The 23,802-nt window shown below is 41.0% G+C and overlaps 2 protein-coding genes across 2 annotated transcripts in view; both read left to right on the top strand.

The window, feature by feature from the left end:
* LOC114664587 (gastrula zinc finger protein XlCGF57.1-like) overlaps positions 1 to 23,802 on the top strand; it is a 536,731-nt gene that overhangs the window by 285,805 nt on the left and 227,124 nt on the right. The window lies entirely within an intron of this gene.
* The window catches only part of LOC114664516 (zinc finger protein 135-like), a 46,639-nt gene that overhangs the window by 15,226 nt on the left and 7,611 nt on the right, over positions 1 to 23,802 (top strand). Inside the window, exons 3-4 of the mRNA XM_028818657.2 lie at positions 823 to 2,119; positions 14,166 to 14,263. Coding sequence (XP_028674490.2) covers positions 823 to 2,119; positions 14,166 to 14,263 — 1,395 coding nt within the window. The remainder of the gene's footprint in view (positions 1 to 822; positions 2,120 to 14,165; positions 14,264 to 23,802) is intronic.

The raw sequence follows: 23,802 nt of genomic DNA, 5'->3' as shown, positions 1-23,802 counted from the left end.
AGTTTCAGTTGCTGCTTTCAGTTTAACTTTATAAAATGGGGGCAATGGCATTAGTCCGTGTTCCATTTTCAAGACTTGTACAAGTTGCCCTACGGTGGACCACATAACTACAGGGTGTAAATGTGCATCTGTCTGTTTCTCATGTTCTCCTTTAGAAGCTACAAGTTGCACAAAACCAACTACCCAGGGGTGATTTCAGACCAATGCAGATACTCACAAGTGGTATTGGTGCATCCCAAATAATCCCTCAGTAGTGTGAATTTTATTATTACCGTCTTTGTTTAGGTTCTAATATACATTTCAAGATTTGCTGGGCTTGATAGGCTGTCAGTCTCTGATTGCCTTAATCTGTGCTTTTAGGGGTTTGTTTTGTTGGTATGTTCAAGTATGTATTTTGTTTAATGGTAGTTTTGGGAGTTTAGTTTAATTCTACTTTCTCTAAAGGTTAAAACAGATTTTTAGTTGTCATTGGCAGCTACAGTTAAGACAAAAATCTTTGAGTACAAAATATTTGTGAAGTGGGTGGTGTGAGACTCCTATTTTTTTTTTCTTTTTGTTCATTTTAGTACAACATCACTGCCTTTTTCTTTTGTGTTCTGCATAACAATCAAACAAAACAGTCAAATAAAAAAACTCAAGGAAAACAAGAATCTGTCACCACCGTGATTTAGGCTAGTATATGAATTGTGTATTGCTACTTTGAAAAAAAAATGCACTAAGAAATAAACTCTTGTCAGGATTTCTTTCTATAATGTTCTTTATATAATATATACTTAACATGTGTTTGTGATTTTTTTTTTTTTTTTTTTTTTGTTTTCCCAGATTTCCAGAAGTATGGAGGTTTCCCTCTGTCTTCATTTCCTCAGACCCCTTTACACCTGACACCACATGATGAAAATGTAAAGGAATCAACCTCCGGATCAGAGAGTTCAATTGTGACATCTCTCCAGTATACTACTTTGCCTGTTATGAATGCACCATACTGCTGTTCAGAATGTGGCAAGCAATTTTCACTTAAAAGAAATTTAAAGAGGCACACAAAAATTCACACAGGAGAGAAATCTCACTGCTGTTCTGAATGTGGCAAACAATTCTCCAGTAATAGCAGTCTTCAGATACACACAAGAATTCACACTGGAGAGAAGCCATATTCCTGTTCTGAATGTGGCAAGCGATTCTCCCTCAAGAGCAGTCTTCAGAGCCATACCAGGATTCATACAGGAGAGAAACCATACTGCTGCACTGAATGTGGCAAACGATTCTCTGTGATGAGCAGTCTTCGGAAACATGAGAAAACTCACACTGGGGAGAAACCATACTGTTGTACAAAATGTGGAAATCGATTCTCACAAATTAGCAGCCTTCATAGCCACACAAGAATTCACACAGGAGAGAAGCCGTATTCTTGTTCTGAATGTGGCAAACGGTTCTCCCAAATGAGCAATCTTCATAGTCACAAGAGAGTTCACATTGTTGAGAAGCCCTGCTGCTGTTTTGAATGTGGCAAACGATTTGCCAGCAATAGCAGCCTTCAGCAACATGCGAGAATTCACACTGGGGAGAAATCGTATTGCTGCTCTGAATGTGGCAAGCGGTTTTTTGAAAAAAGCAATCTTAGGTTGCATATAAGAATTCACACTGGAGAGAAACCATATGCATGTTCAGAATGTGGAAAACGATTCTCAGACAGTAGTACTCTTCAAAGACACATGAGAGTTCATACTGGAGAAAAGCCATATTGCTGTTCTGAATGTGGAAAGCAATTTTCACTTATAAGCAGTCTCTTGAGTCATACAAGAATTCATACCGGAGAGAAACCATATAGCTGTTCAGAATGTGATAAACGGTTTTCACGTATAAGCAGTCTTCAGAGACATACAAGGACGCACACTGGAGAGAAGCCATATAGCTGTCCTGAATGTGGCAAACAGTTTTCTCAAAAAAGCCATCTTCACCTTCATACCAGAACTCATACTGGGGAGAAACCTCATTACTGTTCTGAATGTGGCAAACAGTTCTCACGGAAGAGCAGTCTTCGGAACCATGTAAAAGTTCACTCTGGAGAAACCCAACAGTTAACAGATTCTAGTATAATGCATCAAAGCCTGACACTTGAACAGTAACTATTTAAAACAAGATAACATTAAATAGAAACACTAAAGCTAAATCCGACCTTAAATGAAATGTGACGTTATTTAAAACCAGTGGGTAAAGATGAAGTTCTTAGCAGGATGCATCAGCTAAAGTCACATTCTGGCATATTCACTGGACATTAAAGACCAGGACTTCATAATGGTAAATATTACATTTAACATACCTGCAGTATCATGGAATTGATGATATACAGTAAACAGAAGCAGAGAGAATACACAAAACAAAAGGTTCAAGGACAACTCCAATATGGAGAGAAAACCTACAAGTAACTGTACCATCAGATGAAACAGAACTTCTGGAGAAAGATATACAGAGACCTCCAACAAGGCATTTGAGAAGCAGGCTGGGTAGTCATTGTTAGATTACAGAGCAGTGCACAGACATGCATATGATGTGGCCTAAGGTAACAACCAAAGAAATAGAAAGCAGGATGAAAATTGCCAATATCCGGAAGATATTAAGTCACAGATGTTGAATCCACGTGTTCCTTTAACAGCTGACATCTTCATACCAGAATGTGCCAAGTTATTAAAAAAACAAACCACATAGATGACAACATAGTGTCTGACCACATTAGCCACTGTTACTTCCAAAACTTTTTAGTGTTTTGTGCTTAAATGTGTCAAGTATTGTGCCCCTTGGGAGTAGAGAAAAGGACTTAAAAGTGAAGCTGTATTTTTATTGGGACATTATTTGAAGTTTAAAGCACAAAAACTTTTTAATGTACTTAAATGTGTCATGTATTGCGCTCTTTGGAGTAGAGAAAAGGACTTACAATGAAGTTGTATTTTTATTGGGACCTTATTTGAAATATGTACTGTATGCCGGAAGATGGAGAGACCAACTTGTAAGCAGTCATCATATGTTGTATTCTAAACTTTTTTTTTTATATATTTAAACATGGATTGTCTAGTTGTTCTATAGTAAATGCTAACTGCTTAGATTATGAATGATGTCTTATTTATGTCATTTCAGGATGTTACACATGAAAATCTAGTTTTATGTACTGCCAATAAACAAAAGCAAAGTTTTGTTATACATGGTATCTGCAGGTTGATCAGATCAAGTTTTGGAGGATGTGGTGGGATAGCAGTTTCCAGATAATACTAGTAAATAATTTAGTTGGGGAAATGTTACTCCCTGAAGTTGGTATACATGGCTGGTCACAGGTATTGCTTGTGGAAAATTATTGACATTCAGCATATTTTAGGAAACCTGTCTTAAATTCTCAGGTGAGTAACCCTAAACTTATAGATAACATTGTGAAAATGTGTAGATAATAATTATAACCTTAAGTTTGTAATTAGGAATATTTCTTTTTGTCAGGCTAAATATTTGATGCAGTGTTAAAATCAATAATCCAAATTGTTGTTGTGTTACTTCTCAGGGCTGGTAACTTGAAAAAGATGATCTAATTATTAAGTGGCACACTTGAGATAACAAAGATCTATTCAAAGAACATACTCTGTAGCCTGCTGTTTTTTTAGTCAAGGTTGACTTCTTGGTTTCTCTTTTTATTAAAACAAGGAGGAGATAAAAATTGTCTGTGTGACATGAAAACCACATTTGCAGTTTTATAACATTTCACTTCTCTGTGGTTTTTTTTTTTTTTTTTTTTAAATCAGATGAAAGAACAAACACGTGGTGGTAGCGTTCATCCTCCTTTGGCTGTGCAAATGAAGAATGACATAGAAGCTCAAGTCCAGTCACTTAACTCGTTACTTCTGTACACAGTTCTGCAGATCAAAGATACTTCAAATCTTAGAACGGATACAAGGTAGTTGTTTAAGATCTGTTGACAACAATCAAACAATTTGGTATCTAGTGAAAGTCTTTTACTAAGAAACACCCTGTACTATTGTGGAGGTTCACCTCTTTGTTTTCACTGTTAGATGTTCTTTTTTTGATTTTTAAACATGGATTCTCTAGTTATTCTACAGTAAAGTGCTAATTGTTTAGTGTCAGATTATGAATGATGCTAGAAAAGTTAGATGTCACTTTTTTCTTTATAAAGAAATGCAGCTATGAAAACAAGACTTTAGATGTAAGGTTTTTTTTTTATATAGAAATACAGATATATACAGAATGAAAAATTAGACATTAGGTGTAACTTTTTTTGTAGAATTACAGGTATGAAAATACAGATTGTAAATGAGATGTTAGATGCAACTTCCTTCTTTATAGAAATACAGAATGAAAGCAAGACGTTAGATATAATCAGACATTAGGTGTAACTTTTTTTATAGAAATATTAGGAGGCCTAGCCCCCAAAATGGGGCGCGCTGCGTGCCTGCCACTTCACGTTTCTGCCCCTTGCATTGTGAAGGGGGGCTTGCTTATTGATTCTGCTGCCGAGCTGCGTGTCTATCATTTAAAAGACTGTACAGCAGCTGTCCTTTTGTCTCACTGGACATTAAAGTGTCTCTTGTGGGACGTCAAAAGTGTCTTCCGAGTAGATCAGGTCTCAACCCATGAATTTTATTATAATAGAGAGACAGGTATGAACACAGAATGAAAATGAGATAATAGAAATACAGGTATGAAAATGCAGAATTAAAATGAGATGTTGGATGATGGCTTGATTCCGAATGCTTTCGCCACGTCATTCTTCTTCATTCCGGGATAACTTTTTCCAGGATTGTTAATTTTTCTTTCAAAATAAACCAACACTGTTTCCCACCTTTTTGTTCAGTTCATAGAAACTTTGAGAACTGCCATGAAACTTGAACAGTACAGTATCTGCACATGACATAACTACCCATGCAGACGCTCGGTAAAGCACTGACTCAGAATTTGGGTATGTGTGTGATGTCGCGCCTACACTCCCGCCCAGACTGGAGATTTCTCAAGAGACTGTCTCTTTCTTGGACACAGCCTGTTGCAAGGTTCCCGAGACTCTGTGTAGAAAGTGTAGACATAGCATTAAATATTTTTTGCATTGCATTATTATCTTTAGTGGCTGTTTTGGGTTGAAAAATTTTTGTTATACTGAAATTTAATTTTCGTTACAACATTATGTCAAACAAATTTTTTTTTAATCAATGTTTGTTCAGGCCAACAAAAAGTATTTGTTATTCTGAAAATGCTGCTATAATTTGATTATGTGTGTGTATGTATATGAGAAAAAACGAATCACGTATCATAAAATAGTTTTATTCCTGAGCTTTCAACCCCTATCAGGGGTCTTCATCAGAGGATAATGCTTAGACTTACAAGAATCAAAGGCAATATATAGCAACACATTCGGTGGGTGGAGGTGACTAAGTCAGTATGATCGGGGGGGGGGGGGGGGTTGTACAGTTTAATTATTGTGTACATGTCCTTATTAAGTTGGCATATGCTGGGCTTATGTCCAAGTGTCTGTTGATGGCGTTTTCATCTGATAGCCAAGACTCGGCCAACTCTCTGGCACTTTTTGTACTGGCCTTAAATTTTACTTTTACGTTGTCCCAGTTGAATGTGTGTCCTGTCAATTTAGTATGTGCATATATCAAAGATAGTGCGTCCTTTCTTCTGACGGCGTTGCGATGTTCCTGTACACGTGTTGAAATTCTTTTTGACGTTTGTCCTATGTATACAGCTGAGCAAGAATTGCATGGAATACTATAAACTGCGTTTCGTGTTTCGGCTGTCGATTTCTTGTTTTTAGCATTAAACAGGACCATGCGCAGATTGTTCGTGGGTTTATGTGCTATTTTGATGCCCCACTTGGTCAGGGTGCGTGCCGTGCCTTCTGACACATTATGGTGATACGGGAGTTAATGCCAGGTGGGGTGGGGGTTCTGATTTACGTCGCTTGTATGCTGATTCCTTTGGTGTCTGCTGTGTAGACTCCGATTAATGAATGTTTTTGAGTATCCGTTCGAGGTGAAAAGTTGGACGAGATAGCGTCTCTCATTAATTTTTGTTTCCTTGGTATTACAATGAGTGTGGACTCGTTTAAATAGGGTTTTCACGCAGTTCCGTTTATGAGATACCGGGTGGTTGCTGGCGAAGTGTAGAATCTTGTCTGCGTAGCATTGTTTGCGGTAAACACTTGTGGTCAGGGTGGCGTCACTATTTCTTTTGATGTAAATGTCCAGGAAGTTGATGTGTCGATTGATTTCTTTTTCCATTGTGAACTGGATTGCAGGGAATATTGTGTTAATATGATTGTAGAACTCATTCAGCTGGTTCTTTCTTAATATGACGAATGTGTCGTCTACATAGCGTATCCAAATTTTGGGTGTAATCTGGGATAAAGCTATGTTTTCAAATCGTTGCATTACCAGTTCAGCTAGGAGTCCAGATAACGGTGATCCCATTGGCATGCCTTCTTTCTGTGTGTAATACTTGCCGTTGAAATGAAAGTGAGTTTTTTGGCAAAGTGATATTAGGTGCATTATGTCTTTGATGGACAGTTTGGGTCTTGTCTCTATGGTGGGGTCACTATCCAGTTTCATTAATAGTGTTTCTGTGGCTAGTTGGATCGGGATCATGGTGTATAGCGATACAACATCAAACGAGACCATGATCTTGTCCTCGGCGATGGATACGTCTTTCAAGCGCTGTAATGCCGACTCCGCGCTGTTGACGGAATAATCCGAGTCATCAGTTAAATGTTTAAGTAGTTGGAAAAGTCTTTTTGACAAGTTGTATGATGGTCCGCCTATTAGGCTAACCACTGGTCTGTATTTTAGTGGTGTTTTGTGTATTTTTGGGAGTCCATAAAATTCCAGGCAGTTAGCATCATTAGATTTCATTTTGTGAAAGTTCTGTACATCCAGGCGGTTACCATTTCGGAGTTTGGTCAGAGTATAGTTTACTTTATTCTGTGTAGTTTTTGTTGGGTCGTTATTTAGCTGTTGATAAGTATTAGTGTCCGAAAGCATTTCTTCCATAGCTGTGGAGTATTGTTCTCTGTCTAGGATAACAGTTGCGCCTCCTTTGTCAGCTGGTGTAATAATAATGCTGTTGTCATTCCGTAAAGATCTTAGAGCTTTCTGTTCACTTGCCCGAATACGTGTGGTTGGTTGTCTTGTGTGTAGCTGGCTGGCGACGTTGCATCTTATTTCTTGTGCCTGTTCTGTTGGTATTTTTTCAGTTACTAAGATATGTTTTAACGAACCGAGGAAGTGAATGTCAGATGCGTCCTTGTAATTGAATTTTAATCCTCTGGAGAGAATATTGTGTTCTGTGGTGGAGAGCCGTCTTTTGGATAGGTTGTGTACTCCAGATTGGGGGTTGTTCATATGTTGATTTCCAGTGAGTTTACCCCATTTTCTGTTGAGTGTATTTCGTTTAGAAATACGGTTTTTGGAAGCGGTGTCCTGGATCCTTTTAGTCCATTCCTCCATAACCGTTTGCCCACATGTTGTGATTAGTTTAGCGTGTTGCTCCATAATTACAGGTCGGTAAAAGTTTCGTTGGTGGTGTGTTTCCGTAACAAGTTCATACAAAACTCGTTTAGTAAATTGTTGTATGATGGTTGACATTTTCGGGATGTTTGTTGGTGGCTTGAATCGTAAGCATCTCGGAGTTACATCGTGCCTGATGCAACTGTGGAGGAAGAAGAGTTTTTCATAGCTGTGTGCTTCACGGATTGCCGAAGTTTCCCATCGTCTAATACATTGGAGGGCTTCTTGCCCGAAGATATACACACACAGTGCATCCGGAAAGTATTCATAGCGCATCACTTTTTCAACATTTTATGTTACAGCCTTATTCCAAAATGGATTAAATCCATTTTTTTCCTCAGAATTCTACACACAACACCCCATAATGACAACGTGAAAAAAGTTTACTTGAGGTTTTTGCAAATTCATTAAAAATAAAAAAACTGAGAAATCCCATGTACATAAGTATTCACAGCCTTTGCTCAATACTTTGTCGATGCACCTTTGGCAGCAATTACAGCCTCAAGTCTTGTTGAATATGATGCCACAAGCTTGGCACACCTATCCTTGGCCAGTTTCGCCCATTCCTCTTTGCAACACCTCTCAAGCTCCATCAGGTTGGATGGGAAGCGTTGGTGCACAGCCATTTTAAGATCTCTCCAGAGATGTTCAATCAGATTCAAGTCTGGGCTCTGTCTGGGCCACTCAAGGACATTCACAGAGTTGTCCTGAAGCCACTCCTTTGATATCTTGGCTGTGTGCTTAGGGTCGTTGTCCTGCTGAAAGATGAACCGTCGCCCCAGTCTGAGGTCAACAGCACTCTGGAGCAGGTTTTCAACCAGGATGTCTCTGTACATTGCTGCAGTCATCTTTCCCTTTATCCTGACTAGTCTCCCAGTCCCTGACGCTGAAAAACATCCCCACAGCATGATGCTGCCACCACCATGCTTCACTGTAGGGATGGTGCCTGGTTTCCTCCAAACGTGTGACGCCTGGCATTCACACCAAAGAGTTCAATCTTTGTCTCTTCAGACCAGAGAATTTTCTTTCTCATGGTCTGAGAGTCATTCAGGTGCCTTTTGGCAAACTCCAGATGGGCTGCCATGTGCCTTTTACTAAGGAGTGGCTTCCGTCTGGCCACTCTACCATACAGGCCTGATTGGTGGATTGCTGCAGAGATGGTTGTCCTTCTGGAAGGTTCTCCTCTCTCCACAGAGGACCTCTGGAGCTCTGACAGAGTGACCATCGGGTTCTTGGTCACCTCCCTGACTAAGGCCCTTCTCCCCCGATCGCTCAGTTTAGATGGCCGGCCAGCTCTAGGATGAGTCCTGGTGGTTTCCAACTTCTTCCACTTACGGATGATGGAGGCCACTGTGCTCATTGGGACCTTCAAAGCAGCAGAAATTTTTCTGTAACCTTCCCCAGATTTGTGCCTCGACACAATCCTGTGTCGGAGGTCTACAGACAATTCCTTTGACTTCATGCTTGGTTTGTGCTCTGACATGAACTGTCAACTGTGGGACCTTATATAGGCAGGTGTGTGCCTTTCCAAATCATGTCCAATCAACTGAATTTACCACATTTGGACTCCAATTAAGCTGTAGAAACATCTCAAGGATGATCAGGGGAAACGGGATGCACCCGAGCTCAATTTTGAGCTTCATGGCAAAGGCTGTGAATACTTACAGTGGTGTGAAAAACTATTTGCCCCCTTCCTGATTTCTTATTCTTTTGCATGTTTGTCACACAAAATGTTTCTGATCATCAAACACATTTAACCATTAGTCAAATATAACACAAGTAAACACAAAATGCAGTTTGTAAATGGTGGTTTTTATTATTTAGGGAGAAAAAAAAATCCAAACCTACATAGCCCTGTGTGAAAAAGTAATTGCCCCCTGAACCTAATAACTGGTTGGGCCACCCTTAGCAGCAATAACTGCAATCAAGCGTTTGCGATAACTTGCAATGAGTCTTTTACAGCGCTCTGGAGGAATTTTGGCCCACTCATCTTTGCAAAATTGTTGTAATTCAGCTTTATTTGAGGGTTTTCTAGCATGAACCGCCTTTTTAAGGTCATGCCATAGCATCTCAATTGGATTCAGGTCAGGACTTTGACTAGGCCACTCCAAAGTCTTCATTTTGTTTTTCTTCAGCCATTCAGAGGTGGATTTGCTGGTGTGTTTTGGGTCATTGTCCTGTTGCAGCACCCAAGATCGCTTCAGCTTGAGTTGACGAACAGATGGCCGGACATTCTCCTTCAGGATTTTTTGGTAGACAGTAGAATTCATGGTTCCATCTATCACAGCAAGCCTTCCAGGTCCTGAAGCAGCAAAACAACCCCAGACCATCACACTACCACCACCATATTTTACTGTTGGTATGATGTTCTTTTTCTGAAATGCTGTGTTCCTTTTACGCCAGATGTAACGGGACATTTGCCTTCCAAAAAGTTCAACTTTTGTCTCATCAGTCCACAAGGTATTTTCCCAAAAGTCTTGGCAATCATTGAGATGTTTCTTAGCAAAATTGAGATGAGCCCTAATGTTCTTTTTGCTTAACAGTGGTTTGCGTCTTGGAAATCTGCCATGCAGGCCGTTTTTGCCCAGTCTCTTTCTTATGGTGGAGTCGTGAACACTGACCTTAATTGAGGCAAGTGAGGCCTGCAGTTCTTTAGACGTTGTCCTGGGGTCTTTTGTGACCTCTCGGATGAGTCGTCTCTGTGCTCTTGGGGTAATTTTGGTCGGCCGGCCACTCCTGGGAAGGTTCACCACTGTTCCATGTTTTTGCCATTTGTGGATAATGGCTCTCACTCTGGTTCGCTGGAGTCCCAAAGCTTTAGAAATGGCTTTATAACCTTTACCAGACTGATAGATCTCAATTACTTCTGTTCTCATTTGTTCCTGAATTTCTTTGGATCTTGGCATGATGTCTAGCTTTTGAGGTGCTTTTGGTCTACTTCTCTGTGTCAGGCAGCTCCTATTTAAGTGATTTCTTGATTGAAACAGGTGTGGCAGTAATCAGGCCTGGGGGTGGCTACGGAAATTGAACTCAGGTGTGATACACCACAGTTAGGTTATTTTTTAGCAAGGGGGCAATTACTTTTTCACACAGGGCCATGTAGGTTTGGATTTTTTTTCTCCCTAAATAATAAAAACCATCATTTAAAAACTGCATTTTGTGTTTACTTGTGTTATATTTGACTAATGGTTAAATGTGTTTGATGATCAGAAACATTTTGTGTGACAAACATGCAAAAGAATAAGAAATCAGGAAGGGGGCAAATAGTTTTTCACACCACTGTACGTACATGTGCTTTCTCATTTTTTTTATTTTTAATAAATTTGCAAAAATCTCAAGTAAACTTTTTCATGTTGGCATTATGGGGTATTGTGTGTAGAATTCTGAGGAAAAAAAATAATTTAATCCATTTTGGAATAAGGCTATATACAGTGTATATATATATATATATATATATATATATATATATACACACACACACACACACACACACACACACACACACAATTCTGTGAATGTTCTTCAGTGGCCCAGCAAAGCACACACCAGAAAATAGCTGACCAGTCTCTAAAATAGCCGAGAGTCCCCATTCTCCCTGCCAGAGCTTGAAAGGATCTGCAGAGAAGAGAAGCAGGAAATCGCCAAATGAAGGGTTGTGATGTATGGTTCTCTCTCTCTCTCTCTCTCTCTCTCTCTCTCTCTCTCTCTCTCTCTCTCTCTCTCTCTCTCTCTCTCTCTCTCTTCTACTACTACTACTACTACTACTACTACTACTACTACTACTACTACTACAGCTCTTGAGGCTTTTGCTATACTTTTTTAAACACAAAATAAATAATACTGTACATCTCCCCCAAGTTAACCCGATTGAATCCCAGCATTCTCTTTTAAACGAGTTAAATTCTTTCACTGTGATAGATCTCCCTGAATTACGAAAAATAATTTCTCTACTGAAAACCTACATCTGCATCTTTGACCCGGTACCAGCAAGCTATTTTTAGAGAGGTCTGTCCTGCGTACTTGACATAGTAAACTCATCGTTAGATATGGGGGTCTTCCCTCACTGTCTTAAGACTGCAGTTGTTAAACCCTTGCTAAAGAAAAACAATCTCAACCCTTCAGTTTTATGACAGATTCACACCAATTTTTAACCCGCCTTTCTTAAGTAAAATTCTAGAAAAGGCCATTTAAGCAGCTAAATGATTACTTGATTCAACATTCTATTCCTGATAAGTTAGTCAGGTTTTAGAACAAATAATAGGAAGCAAACTGCACTGGTTAAAGTAGTAAATGACTTGTGGTTTGATATATATCTGGTCTTATTCTCTTAGACTTGTGTGCAACATTTGACACCATAGACCACAGTATTCTTATAAATAGCCTTTAGACAGTGGGTGAGCCTCTCTGGCAGCGTCTTAAATTGGTTGCAGTCTTACTTAACAGGTAGAAAATTCTTTGTTAGTTGTGGTGATTGTATATGGAGACCCATGATACTATATATGGTGTACCACAATGATCTTTTCTGGGTCCGCTGCTCTTTTCAATCTATGTGCTACCATTAGGTCAGATTATCTCAAAGCACAAGGTGTGCTACCACAGTTGCACAGAAGACATACAGCTTTATTTATCTTTAGTGCTTGATGTCCCTGACTCCCTTAGCTCTCTGATTCGATGTCTGTCTTGTATTTCCGACTGGATGAGTAGTAACTTTTTTCAAACTGAATAAGGAGGAGGATGTTGGGAGCGTATGGATTACCCACCACATGACGAAGCACCTGGATTGGGATTTGAGTGCAGCCGTGCAGCGGGTAACACCTTAGCACCACACTGAACAGTGTGAAGTTTTTTTTACCGTTGCTGGAGTGCCAATCCTGCCAGGAAAAAACAGAAATCTTAGTGATTGACAAACATGGATAAAGTAAGAATATTAGAAATAAAGATGATCCCTTAGGTTTAAAAGTCAAGACAGAGGTTAAAAATGTAGGGATAATTACTGACTCTGACCTGAACTTTAAGTAAAATAATGCAGTCCTAGCAGTCTGATTAATATGCAATTTATAGCAAAACTTACGCCTCTTATAATTTTACAAGACACTGAAAAAACTTTTCACACTTGTTTTTAGGTGACTACATAAGATAAGATTCCTTTATTGTCACTGCATAACACATACAATGAGACTCCTGTAAACTACCTAAAACGGTGCTCAAAATATACATTTAAAAACCACACATCTAGTATTCTCACATGGACAGCTCACACATTGCACAATTGTTAGCATATGCAAAAAAATAAGTTTTTCTAAAAATATTGCACACTTTAAGAAAATAATAATAACTATGATATTTCACACACAGGTGTGTGATTTCAGTACAGAATTTAGTGTGGCAATCTCTTTGTGGTTGAAACTGTTCTTGTGGTCCCTGCTGTAATAGCCCTGTGTCTCTTCCCTGAGGTGGACGCTCAAACAGTTTGTGTGTTCGGTGATTCAAGTCCATTGTGATGCTGGTTTTCTTCTGCAGACATCAAGAGGTGTAGATATCTTCCAACGTAGGCAAAGGTGTATTAATAATTTTCTCTGCTGTTTTTGATTCTCTGAAGAGCCTTTTTGTCATCTGCTGAGCTGTTGCTCTACCACACGAGTGTATCCCATGAGTCCGGACACTCTTGATGGAACAAAGACAGAATGACACTAGAAGCTTTTGTGACGAATCAACCTTTGAGAGATTTCTCGGGATGTAAAGTCACTGTTGTGCTTTTTTAACCAGTGACTTTGTGTTTGTTGTCCATGTGAAATCATCTGCGATCTGGGTACCCAAGAACCTAAAACTAGAGACTCTGTCCCCTCTGTCACTGTTTATATACATGGTCAGTGGCCATCCTGCTTCTCACTGAGATCAATGATCAGTTCTTTAGTTTTTTGTTGGTATTAAGTATCAAGTTGTTCTCTAAGCACCAGTCTGTCAGTCTATGTACCTCCTCCCTGTAGGCAGACTTGTCTCCATCAGTGATCAGCCCCACTATTCTCATATTGTCTGCAAATGTAATGGCATTGGTGTTCTGGTCTGGTATGCAGGCGTAAAGAAAAGGGCTCAGCACACAGCCTTGTGATGCTCCTGTGCTGAGTGACAGAGTGGAGGAGCGGTGGGGGTCCATCCTGACTGGCTGTGGCAGGATTGTTAACAAGTCCTGTATCCACTGGCAGATGTTATGCTGGAGGCTCAGGTTGGACATCCAGGAAAACGGTCTGCTGGGTGAGATGGCATTAAAAGCAGAACTGTAATCCACAAACAGCAGCCGTGTAGATGTTCCTCGCTGTTCCTGGTGGAGTAATATTGTGGAGGACAGCAGAAATGGCATCGTCTCTTGACCTATTGGGTTTGTATGCGTATTGTTGAGGGTCTAGAGTGAGTGGGGGAGCAGCCTTCATGTACTTGAGGACCAGTCTTTCCAGACATTTGCTGGTGTTACTGCTACTGGCCTGTACTCATTGAGGCAGGTTACTGTAGTCTGCTTTGGAACTGGTACTATGATGGATGTCTGCAGGCAGGTAGGGACAGTGCACTTTGATGGAGATTGATTGAAAATATTTGTAAATACCTCCACTAACTCCGTAGCACAGTCTATGAGAACCCGTCCTGGGACACCATCTTGGCCAGCCACTTTGTGTACATTGATATTCCAGAATGTGCGTATAACAACCGCAGATTGTCTAGTGAGTACTGAGCTGCTGGTATCTGGAGCTGGAATGGTGGTCATGACAGGTCCTGGTCTCTCCTCCTCATGGCGTCTGAAGAAGTGGTTAAGCAGCTCTGTAGGTGAGGAACTGCTGCTCCTGGAAGCTGGGCTGGTATTACTGTTGCGTTTAGTGATGTGACGTATAACTTCTCATGCATGGCAGAGGTCTGAGTTGTCTAAATAATGCTCTATTTCCACTTGTTGGCTGTTCTAATGCCCATTTTCAGCTTTGACCTGTCAACACGATACTTCTGTTTGTCACCAGAGTAGAAAGCTTTATTACGAGCCTTTACCAAGAGTCTTACAACTTTAATCGTTCACGGCTTATTGTTGGAGAAATTACTGTAATGTACTCGTAACAGGACTACCTAAGAAAGACATCAATTGATTACAGTTAGTGCAGAATGCAGCTGCCAGAATCTTAACTAGGAAAATGAACTCTGAGCACACCTCAGCAGTCTTAGCATTGTTACATTGGTTACCTGTGTCATTCAAAATTGACTTTAAAATACTACTATGGGTTTACAAAGTCTTAGGTAATCTCACTCCATCCTATATTTTGGAATGCCTGCCCCCCTACAGTCCAAGTTGTAACCTCCGATCTTCGCGTAGAGGAGAAGGTTATGAGTATGCACTGATACAGCCCATTGCCACACCTACCACATGATGATCCATAGAGATCTGCTTATTATTCTTTTGCTGTTATGCACTCAATCTGGAATACTTTTCCGATTGAAATTTGCCAGGCTAGTTACTGTGGAGCATTAAAAAAACTGCTAAAAACCCATTATTTTAATTTGGCTTGTTCGTAGCTAGATGTACCCTAACAGACTATATAGGTACAGAAGTATCTTATTTTTCAGGGTTCCACAATCTATACTAATCTCTTCTATTCTTTGCTGTTTTTACTGGTTCTTCTGTGGTGGAGATCTGCACCACCACCACCACCACCACCTGATCAAGGCACAACGCAGCCCCCTTGGATAATGGAATGAAGGTGAGTGTCTCAGCTGTCCACAACAGCAACTTCAACAAATTCCTATCATTGGAGGCCTGAAACCTAGGAGGACTGAATTAAGAACATTTATGTTAGCTAGAATGCCTGTTTGGGGGGTGGGTGCTTTTTTCAGGCTCCTAAAGACTTTATTTTTTTTCTCTAGTCTAACTGGAGTTTTTTTCTGTCCTCCTGGTCCTAAAATCTTAATCTTTTTCTTTTGTTACTTATTCTGTAATATTATGCATGCAGGTTAGGTGCATTGGTGATCCTAAATTGTCCCTAATGTGTTTGCTTGGTGTGTGGGTGTGGATGTGGATGTGGGGGTGTGTGTGTGTGTGCCCTGCGGTGGGTTGGCACCCTGCCTTGTGCTGGCTGAGATTGGCTCCAGCAGACTCCCGTAACCCTGTGTTCGGATATAGTGGGTTGGATAATGACTGACAACTTATTGCCTAACCTTTTTGGCTTTCAATGTCATATAACTATCGTTTTGTCATCTTCTAAAGCACTTTGAATTACATTGCTTGCATGAATATGTATTATATTACTACATGTTGATACATACACACACATATACAGTATCTCACAAAAGTGAGTACACTCTCCACATTTTTGTAAATATTTTATTAGATCTTTTCATGGGACAACACTGAATATATGACACTTTCATACAATGTAAAGTAGTCAGTGTACAGCTTGTATAACAGTGTAAATTTGCTGTCCCCTCAAAATAACTCGACACACAGCCATTAATGTCTAAACCTCTGGCAACAAAAGTGAGTACACTCCTAAGTGAAAAATGTCCAAATTGTGCCCAAAGTGTCAATATTTTGTGTGGCCACCATTATTTTCCAGCACTGCCTTAACTCTGTTGGGCATGGAGTTCACACGAGCTTCACAGGTTGCCCCTGGAATCCTCTTCCACTCCTCCATGACAACATCACAGAGCTGGTGGATGTTAGAAACCTTGCGTTCCTCCACCTTCCGTTTGAAGATGCCCCTCAGATGCTCAATAGGGTTTAGGTCTGGAGACTTGCTTGGCCAGACCAGCACCTTTACCTTCAGTTTCTTTAGCAAGGCAGTGGTCATCTTGGAGGTGTGTTTTGGGGTCGTTATCATGTTGGAATACTGCTCTGCGGTCCAGGGAGGAGATCTTACTCTGCTTCAGTACGTCACAGTACATGTTGGTATTCATGGTTCCCTCAATGAACTGTAGCTCCCCAGTGCCATGCAGCCCCAAACCATGACACTCCCACCACCATGCTTGACTGTAGGCAAGACACACTTGTCTTTGTACTCCTCACCTGGTTACCACCACACACGCTTGACACCATCCATCCATCCATTTTCCAACCCGCTGAATCCAAACACAGGGTCACGGGGGGTCTGCTGGAGCCAATCCCAGCCAACACAGGGCACAAGGCAGGAACCAATCCCAGGCAGGGTGCCAACCCACCGCAGGACACACACAAACACACCCACACACCAAGCACACACTAGGGCCAATTTAGAATCGCCAATCCACCTAACCAGCATGTCTTTGGACTGTGGGAGGAAACCGGAGCGCCCGGAGGAAACCCACGCAGACACGGGGAGAACATGCAAACTCCACGCAGGGAGGACCCGGGAAGCGAACCCAGGTCCCCAGGTCTCCCAACTGCGAGGCAGCAGCGCTACCCACTGCGCCACCGTGCCGCCCGCTTGACATCATCTGAACCAAATAAGTTTATCTTGGTCTCATTAGACCAAAGGACATGGTTCCAGTAATCCATGTCCTTAGTCTGCTTGTCTTCAGCAAACTGTTTGCGGCCTTTCTTGTGCATCATCTTTAGAAGAGGCTTCCTTCTGGGACGACTGCCATGCAGACCAATTTGATGCAATGTGCGGCGTATGGTCTGAGCACTGACAGGCTGACAACCTCTGCAGCAATGCTGGCAGCATTCATACGTCTGTTTTCAAAAGACAACCTCTGGATGTGATGCTGAGCACGTGCACTCAACTTCTTTGGTCGACCATGGCGAGGCCTGTTCTGAGTGTCACCTGTCCTGTTAAACCACTGTATGGTCTTGGCCACCGTGCTGCAGCTCTGTTTCAGGGTGTTGGCAATCTTTTTATAGCCTAGGCCATCTTTATGTATTGTTGTTTTATTATTTATTTGTTGTGGCTTATTGTTCGAAAGAAGATTGTGAAAAGTGCTGTGTGAGAATAAATATCTTTTATTTTATCAAAGTAACGTGCTGTATTGCTTTGTCTTAGGTGTGGGGCATTGGTGGCACCCCTTTGTGGTCACTAATATATATTATAGAGTGTATAAATATTAATAAACTAGTAAGCCCGCGATTCGCCAGCGAATCGGATATCCAAGAATGGCAATCAGTTTCTGTTCCGTCCGATATCTGGACGGATGACATATCATGGAGGGTGGGTGCGTCTGGGGACATGTCATTTAATTACATACGCATATCTGTAGTAAAGCGGTCTCGTTATGTGGAGACGTGATTCCATTGCCTTCGCTGACACCGACCGCTGGCAGAGTGGAGCACAGCAAGTTCAGCTCTGCGTCCCGCGTCCATATCCGGTTTACGCCGTGTAGTTTGAACGTCTGGGGCTTCCGTACTGTAATACAGTGATCCCTCGCTATATCGCGCTTCGCCTTTCGCGGCTTCACTCCATCGCGGATTTTATATGTAAGCATATTTAAATATATATCGCGGATTTTTCGCTGCTTCGCGGGTTTCTGCGGACAATAGGTCTTTTAATTTCTGGTACATGCTTCCTCAGTTGGTTTGCCCAGTTGATTTCATACAAGGGACGCTATTGGCAGATGGCTGAAAAGCTATCCAGCTTACTTTCTCTCTCTTGCGCTGACGTAGGGGGGTGTGAGCAGGGGGGCTGTGTGCAGCTGCTTCCTGAAGGACAGGCTGCACGGAGCTTCGCATACTTAAAAGCTCAAAGGGCACGTATTGATTTTTTTTATCTGTCTCTCGCTATCTCTCTCTCTCTCTCTCTCTCTCTTCCTGCTCCTGACAGAGGGGGTGTGAGCTGCCGCCTTCAACAGCTTTGTACCGGCGGTGCTTCGCATACTTAAAAGCCGTATTGATTTTTTTTTTTGACTGCTTGCTTTGCACTCCTTTGAAAAGGAAGATATGTTTGCATTCTTTTAATTGTGAGACAGAACTGTCATCTCTGTCTTGTCATGGAGCACAGTTTAAACTTTTGAAAAAGAGACAAATGTTTGTTTGCAGTGTTTGAATAACGTTCCTGTCTCTCTACAACCTCCTGTGTTTCTGCGCAAATCTGTGACCCAAGCATGACATTCTAAAAATAACCATATAAACATATGGTTTCTACTTCGCGGATTTTCCTACTTCGCGGGTGGCTCTGGAACGCAACCCCCGCGATGGAGGAGGGATTACTGTACTGTATGTGATTCACATATGCGCTGAATCCTCTCGTTTTTGTTTTCTCTATCATGGAGGGTGGGTGCATCTGGGGACATGTCATTTAATTACACACGCACATCTGTAGTAAAGTGGTCCCGTTTTGTGGAGACGTGATTCCGTTGCCTTTGCTGACACCGACCACTGGCAGAGTGGAGCACAGCAAGTTCAGCCCTGCGTCCTGCGTCCATATCCGGTTTACGCCGTGTGATGCGCTGCAGTGCGGCAATGCGCATGCGCCTCAATGTGCCCAGCGCCCTGCGTCCATATCCGGTTTACAACCTTTGGTTAGTAAGATGGATATATACAGTATATCTTAATACATAATTCGCCAGCCTCCTCAATCACTCACTCATTCACATCTGTCCGAAGCCAAATGCGCAGTCGCCTTGTGCGCAGCTGCCCGAAAAACCTTACAAGACCGACATCGCGGCAGGCAGCGGATTTATGGCCGCAAAAATTCAAAGAGAAAGGCGATTTCGATTAAAGCTCTAGAGGCCTGAAAGGCGATTTCGATTACAGCTCGAGGCCTAATTACGCATTCTGATTCAATTACGCATTCATTCAATGCACCTATATCAGGTTTGTGGTGCTTATACTTATTACTATTTCACTCGTGCCCATTTCATCTTACGTTGTTGAAACGGGCTCTTTGTCAAGTATATAATATTTCATGATATTGAGTCAAAGACGAGGCTGATTCTCAGTACTTTAACAAAATTCAGCTCAAAACAGGAATAGCACGGTTGTTTATTGTAGTGGGATCTACTATACTATACACAGACACAGCAAACGGGCAGGGCTGGGGCCAGGTCAGTGGCCAAGTTATTATGTTCCCTGCATCACCCATCGTGCAACCGGTACTTTCCGCATGGCAGTGGTCAGCTTGTAGTTGTTTCTGTGGCACTGTGAATCTGTGGTTGCCACGGTGACAGACAAGCAACCCTTAACAGACGTGTCAGTCGCGCTTCCCCATGTCGACCCGCTTGAGTTCAGAAGTCTCACAATACACGCACATACACACACACATATATATATATAAACACGTACATTCGTGTTTGTATGTATGTATACAGATATTAAATATCTGTATATGTAGGTGTACATATATAGATAGATACTTTATTAATCCCCAAGGGGAAATTCACATTATTATATTATTATTATATTATTATATACAGATTTTTGTATACAGATATATAAGGAATAAGCACACCATGGATAATCCTAAGGGGTTGCCGTTATGAGAAATCAGATTTTGTGCATCGCATCTAATCAGAAACAACTATGCAATTCACCATATGTGTACCAGACCATAACTGCCAATATTTTAATGATTTTTTTCCATTTAACTGGAAGTTACAGAACATTTTACGTTTGAAATATCTCTGTGTTGTGTCATTAAACTTGTAATAATAATAAAAAAAACGAATTTCCAAATGTGCTATACTTGTGAAGGACGTTTTGTCTGGGTTGTATAACTGTTAAAAACCAGGTAACAGGATCAAGTTTCTGATGATTAAGGATAGTCATTCTTGTCAACTATTGGTCGAGTTTTATTGTTGTTTTTAATTTGCACCTATGATCTGATATTATACCATAAATATTATGTTCCCTATTATTTTAAGTGTGCAAAGCTTTCTAATGGTCATGTTCGTGTTTGCTATTTTTTAATGTGATGCCTTAGTCTCACAGTAATAATATTGCTGAAAAATCAAACTGCCACAATGTAACCATTAATTTGCCCGGCAAATGGGAAATGCTGATTTGTAACAGGGCTTTTGTACAGGTCAATGATGTTGGAGTGTTTTTCCTTTTTGCATAATATAACATTGTCAGATTGACTTTAATCCAAGTCTGGGGTGGGTCCAATCCCAGTAGCCTCGGTCAAAATTCAGGAACTTTGGCGGAGTCGTAACTCTGAGAATTAGGATCTGCACGGGTATCTGGAAGCTTAGTGGTTCAAATTCCCTTACTACCAGAAGGGATCCCGCTCCATTGGGTCCTTAATCAATGCCCTTAACCTGAAAATTGTTCCGGGGGCACTGTACGATGACTGACCCTGCGCTCTGACCTCCAAAAAGCCACGTGAAAAGACCATTTCCCCCTCGGATTAATAAAGTATATTAAAAAAATGCACATAACGTCAGTTTAGAGTTGAGCGTTATCTTCACCTGCATGTCTCGGGGGGTTGAGGAAGAGACGAACAGACACTGCGAAAACGTGCCAACTCCACAAAGAAAACAATCTGTGCGGGATTTGTGAGACGGTACTGATTGGAAACGCACTACCCAATGTTTTGAGAGAAGAAAAATGCGGTCGCGTTAAATTTCCAGTGTTTTATTCGAGTCAATCCGTGTAATAGATAACCAGCATGCATTAGATTGGTGTGATAGGTGAGCATATTCAGAGCAACACAATTTGAAATTCAATCCAAATCTTACCTGCATTAACGTTTGTCTAAATTCTGCTTGCTCGGTCTGTATTACATTATAGCTCTTTATCTCGCAACACAATGTGAAAAAGGATGTAGGCACCGCAACCGTTTTCGAGATTTTAATCATTTAAATTGGAATCGTGTGCATGAGTGATTCCTATAGGTGGCCGCATTCAGAATTTCTTTCTGACTTTCAGAAAGTGATTATGGGAAAATGTCAATCCACCCGAAACTCTCCATTGAATTAATCAGAACTGAAAATTGTCATGTAAGGTTCTGTCAGCTCACGTTAACTGTGACTGAACGGGTACTACAAGTTTCGAGGGGGCTTTTATTTTGACACACTGACGCACAGGCACGACCGGAAACTGCCCTTTTCTATTGTTATTTTTGAGCTCGTTTCAAATTGCGCGTCAGGCGTTGGATGCTCGGTCTGTATGCTGTTGGAAAAACAGGTCACGAGAAAAGCAACTGGCACGGAATAACAATACAAGACTCCCAGACACAACACCAAATGAGAAGAGAAATGACACGGCAGCAGCAGCATCGACAAAGACCGTAGACCTCGTGAGGCCCATTCCCCGTTCTGTTTTGTAGCACGGATGTCTCTCGAGTCTGAACTGAGTGCCCCACGTAGACAGTTGTGTCCTTGTAGTCCCCTGGCAGATCCCGTGTCGCCTTATCATTGGTGAGTCCGTTTCCTTCCTTACCCGCTCGAACCCGTAGTGTTCATACAAAGCTGAAGTTGACCTGTTATATTAATATGGGTTTATGTCAATGGAGCGATTGTCATTTCTTTTGCGTTGCCTTCATGTTCAAAGTATAAAAAAGACAACATTTCAAGGAGCCGCAGAGTATTTATCAGTGCAAACTGCTAATTCAGTGACCGTCAACGATCAGTTGGCAACATATAAGAAAACCTCTTGGGTATTTCCTCCGCATCCCTTTGGCATCATTATTTATAGAAGAGGAAGGGGCTCCTGGATAAAAAAGCACGGATGTTACTGGCAGGGCGGACTTTAGGGGTAGGGAGCTCCCTTCTGGATTTGAGTCATCGGCCTGGCCCCCACGTACAGTCTGAGTACCTGTGACATTATTAAGTATAAAGTTGATGGGATACATGGGGTATTATGCTACATTTTGGAAACGTTTAGAGTTTATGTAGTTTTTACAAAGTAATAAGAATAAATACCAGAGAGAGCGGCGGTCTTTTCAGGATCTGAACATCTGAACATGGCGTGGCACCTGATCTGTAATAACACTCAAAGGAAATGGGGCCACTGCTAAGAGGGCGGGATGGTCAGTAGCTGCCGATGTCTCTGCACATTCTGGTTCTGAATTTGTATGTTACACAATTCAGTGGTATTGTTATTATTTAAAAAAAAAAATCATTTGATTGTAAACATGGTATTTTGTCACACATCAAATCATTAAAATAGTTACGTATTCGGTATCAAGTGGAGATCATATAAAAGAACACATATTACAGAACGACTACAATTTATATTAATTAGCAAACGAATGTTACGCATTTAGCAACCAAAATGAAAGCTTGCGTTTTGCCCAACTTTTGAATGTCACTCTTGAATGAGTTTGCTCTGATTAGAGTGACACAATACGACTGAACATTCACGTCTCTGTTACTTAAGTGGACTTGCCTGTGCGGTGAAACTGTTGAATATTTTAAATTTTACATAGACAGCCTCTATTGAGCTTGACGGTGTTGTGAGTCGTACAGGAATACAATCTATGACGTTTGGGAAACCCAAAGAGTCGTTACTGATCGGACTTTAAAAGCATACATTTAACATAATATCACTCACCAGCCAAAAAAAAAAATGAATTGTTTGACTCGCCGATGCTTTTCCAAGATTTTGTGCGTCGCCAACAGTTCAGAAATTTTCCAGATGCAAAGAAAAGCAAAACTTGTGCAAGTTGTTTGTTCAGTGGTCAGATATTTGCAGCGGCACAATTTATGACTTCAGCTACGAATAATGAAAAGGTTAAAAGCCATTAATTATTGAGCTGTGCAACTGAACCTATTTAATATATTTTACTCTTTATTATTATGCAGTTTATACATACAGATATTATCGTGACGTGTATCAAAAGTGTTATTTTTTTTTTAATTATTATTTGTGCAGGTTGTTTAAAAGCTCTACGTAGTACACGAGTTTCCATTTTTATAAGATTTTAAGCACTGGTCTCCATATGGTGCGTTTGCTTGCACTTCAATAACCCGGTTATTCAAAAAAAAAAAAAAAATTCTAAACCCTTATTCCGGTTAGAGAAATTGGTGTCTGAAAAAGCTGACTAACAGAGGTAGATTTCTCTGTGAATAACCCAGTTACGTGGCAGTGTAAAGCCTTAACCAGGGTTTCAGTTAAGGATTTTGTAGTTTGGCACATGTCCGTTGCACTATGTTAGCTTCGCAGTTGATTTCAGCAGCCACGGATAGAAGAAACATCCACAAAATCAGCTTCCTGAGGCAAATGTTCGGGTGTTTGAATTCGTTCTTTCTCCCGGCTGAAATAATCTCGCAGTATTTCAGAAATCACTAAATTTGTGTTGATGAGCTGAATGTATAGTGCTAAATGTAGCGACAAACTCTTGAGAGCTTTAGGCTAACACGTTAAAAGTAATGT

The sequence above is a fragment of the Erpetoichthys calabaricus genome, chromosome 1 (genome assembly GCF_900747795.2).
Source record: "Erpetoichthys calabaricus chromosome 1, fErpCal1.3, whole genome shotgun sequence".
In the NCBI taxonomy this organism is placed as follows: Eukaryota; Metazoa; Chordata; class Cladistia; order Polypteriformes; family Polypteridae; genus Erpetoichthys; species Erpetoichthys calabaricus.
This window is presented reverse-complemented; position numbering and strand designations above follow the sequence as displayed.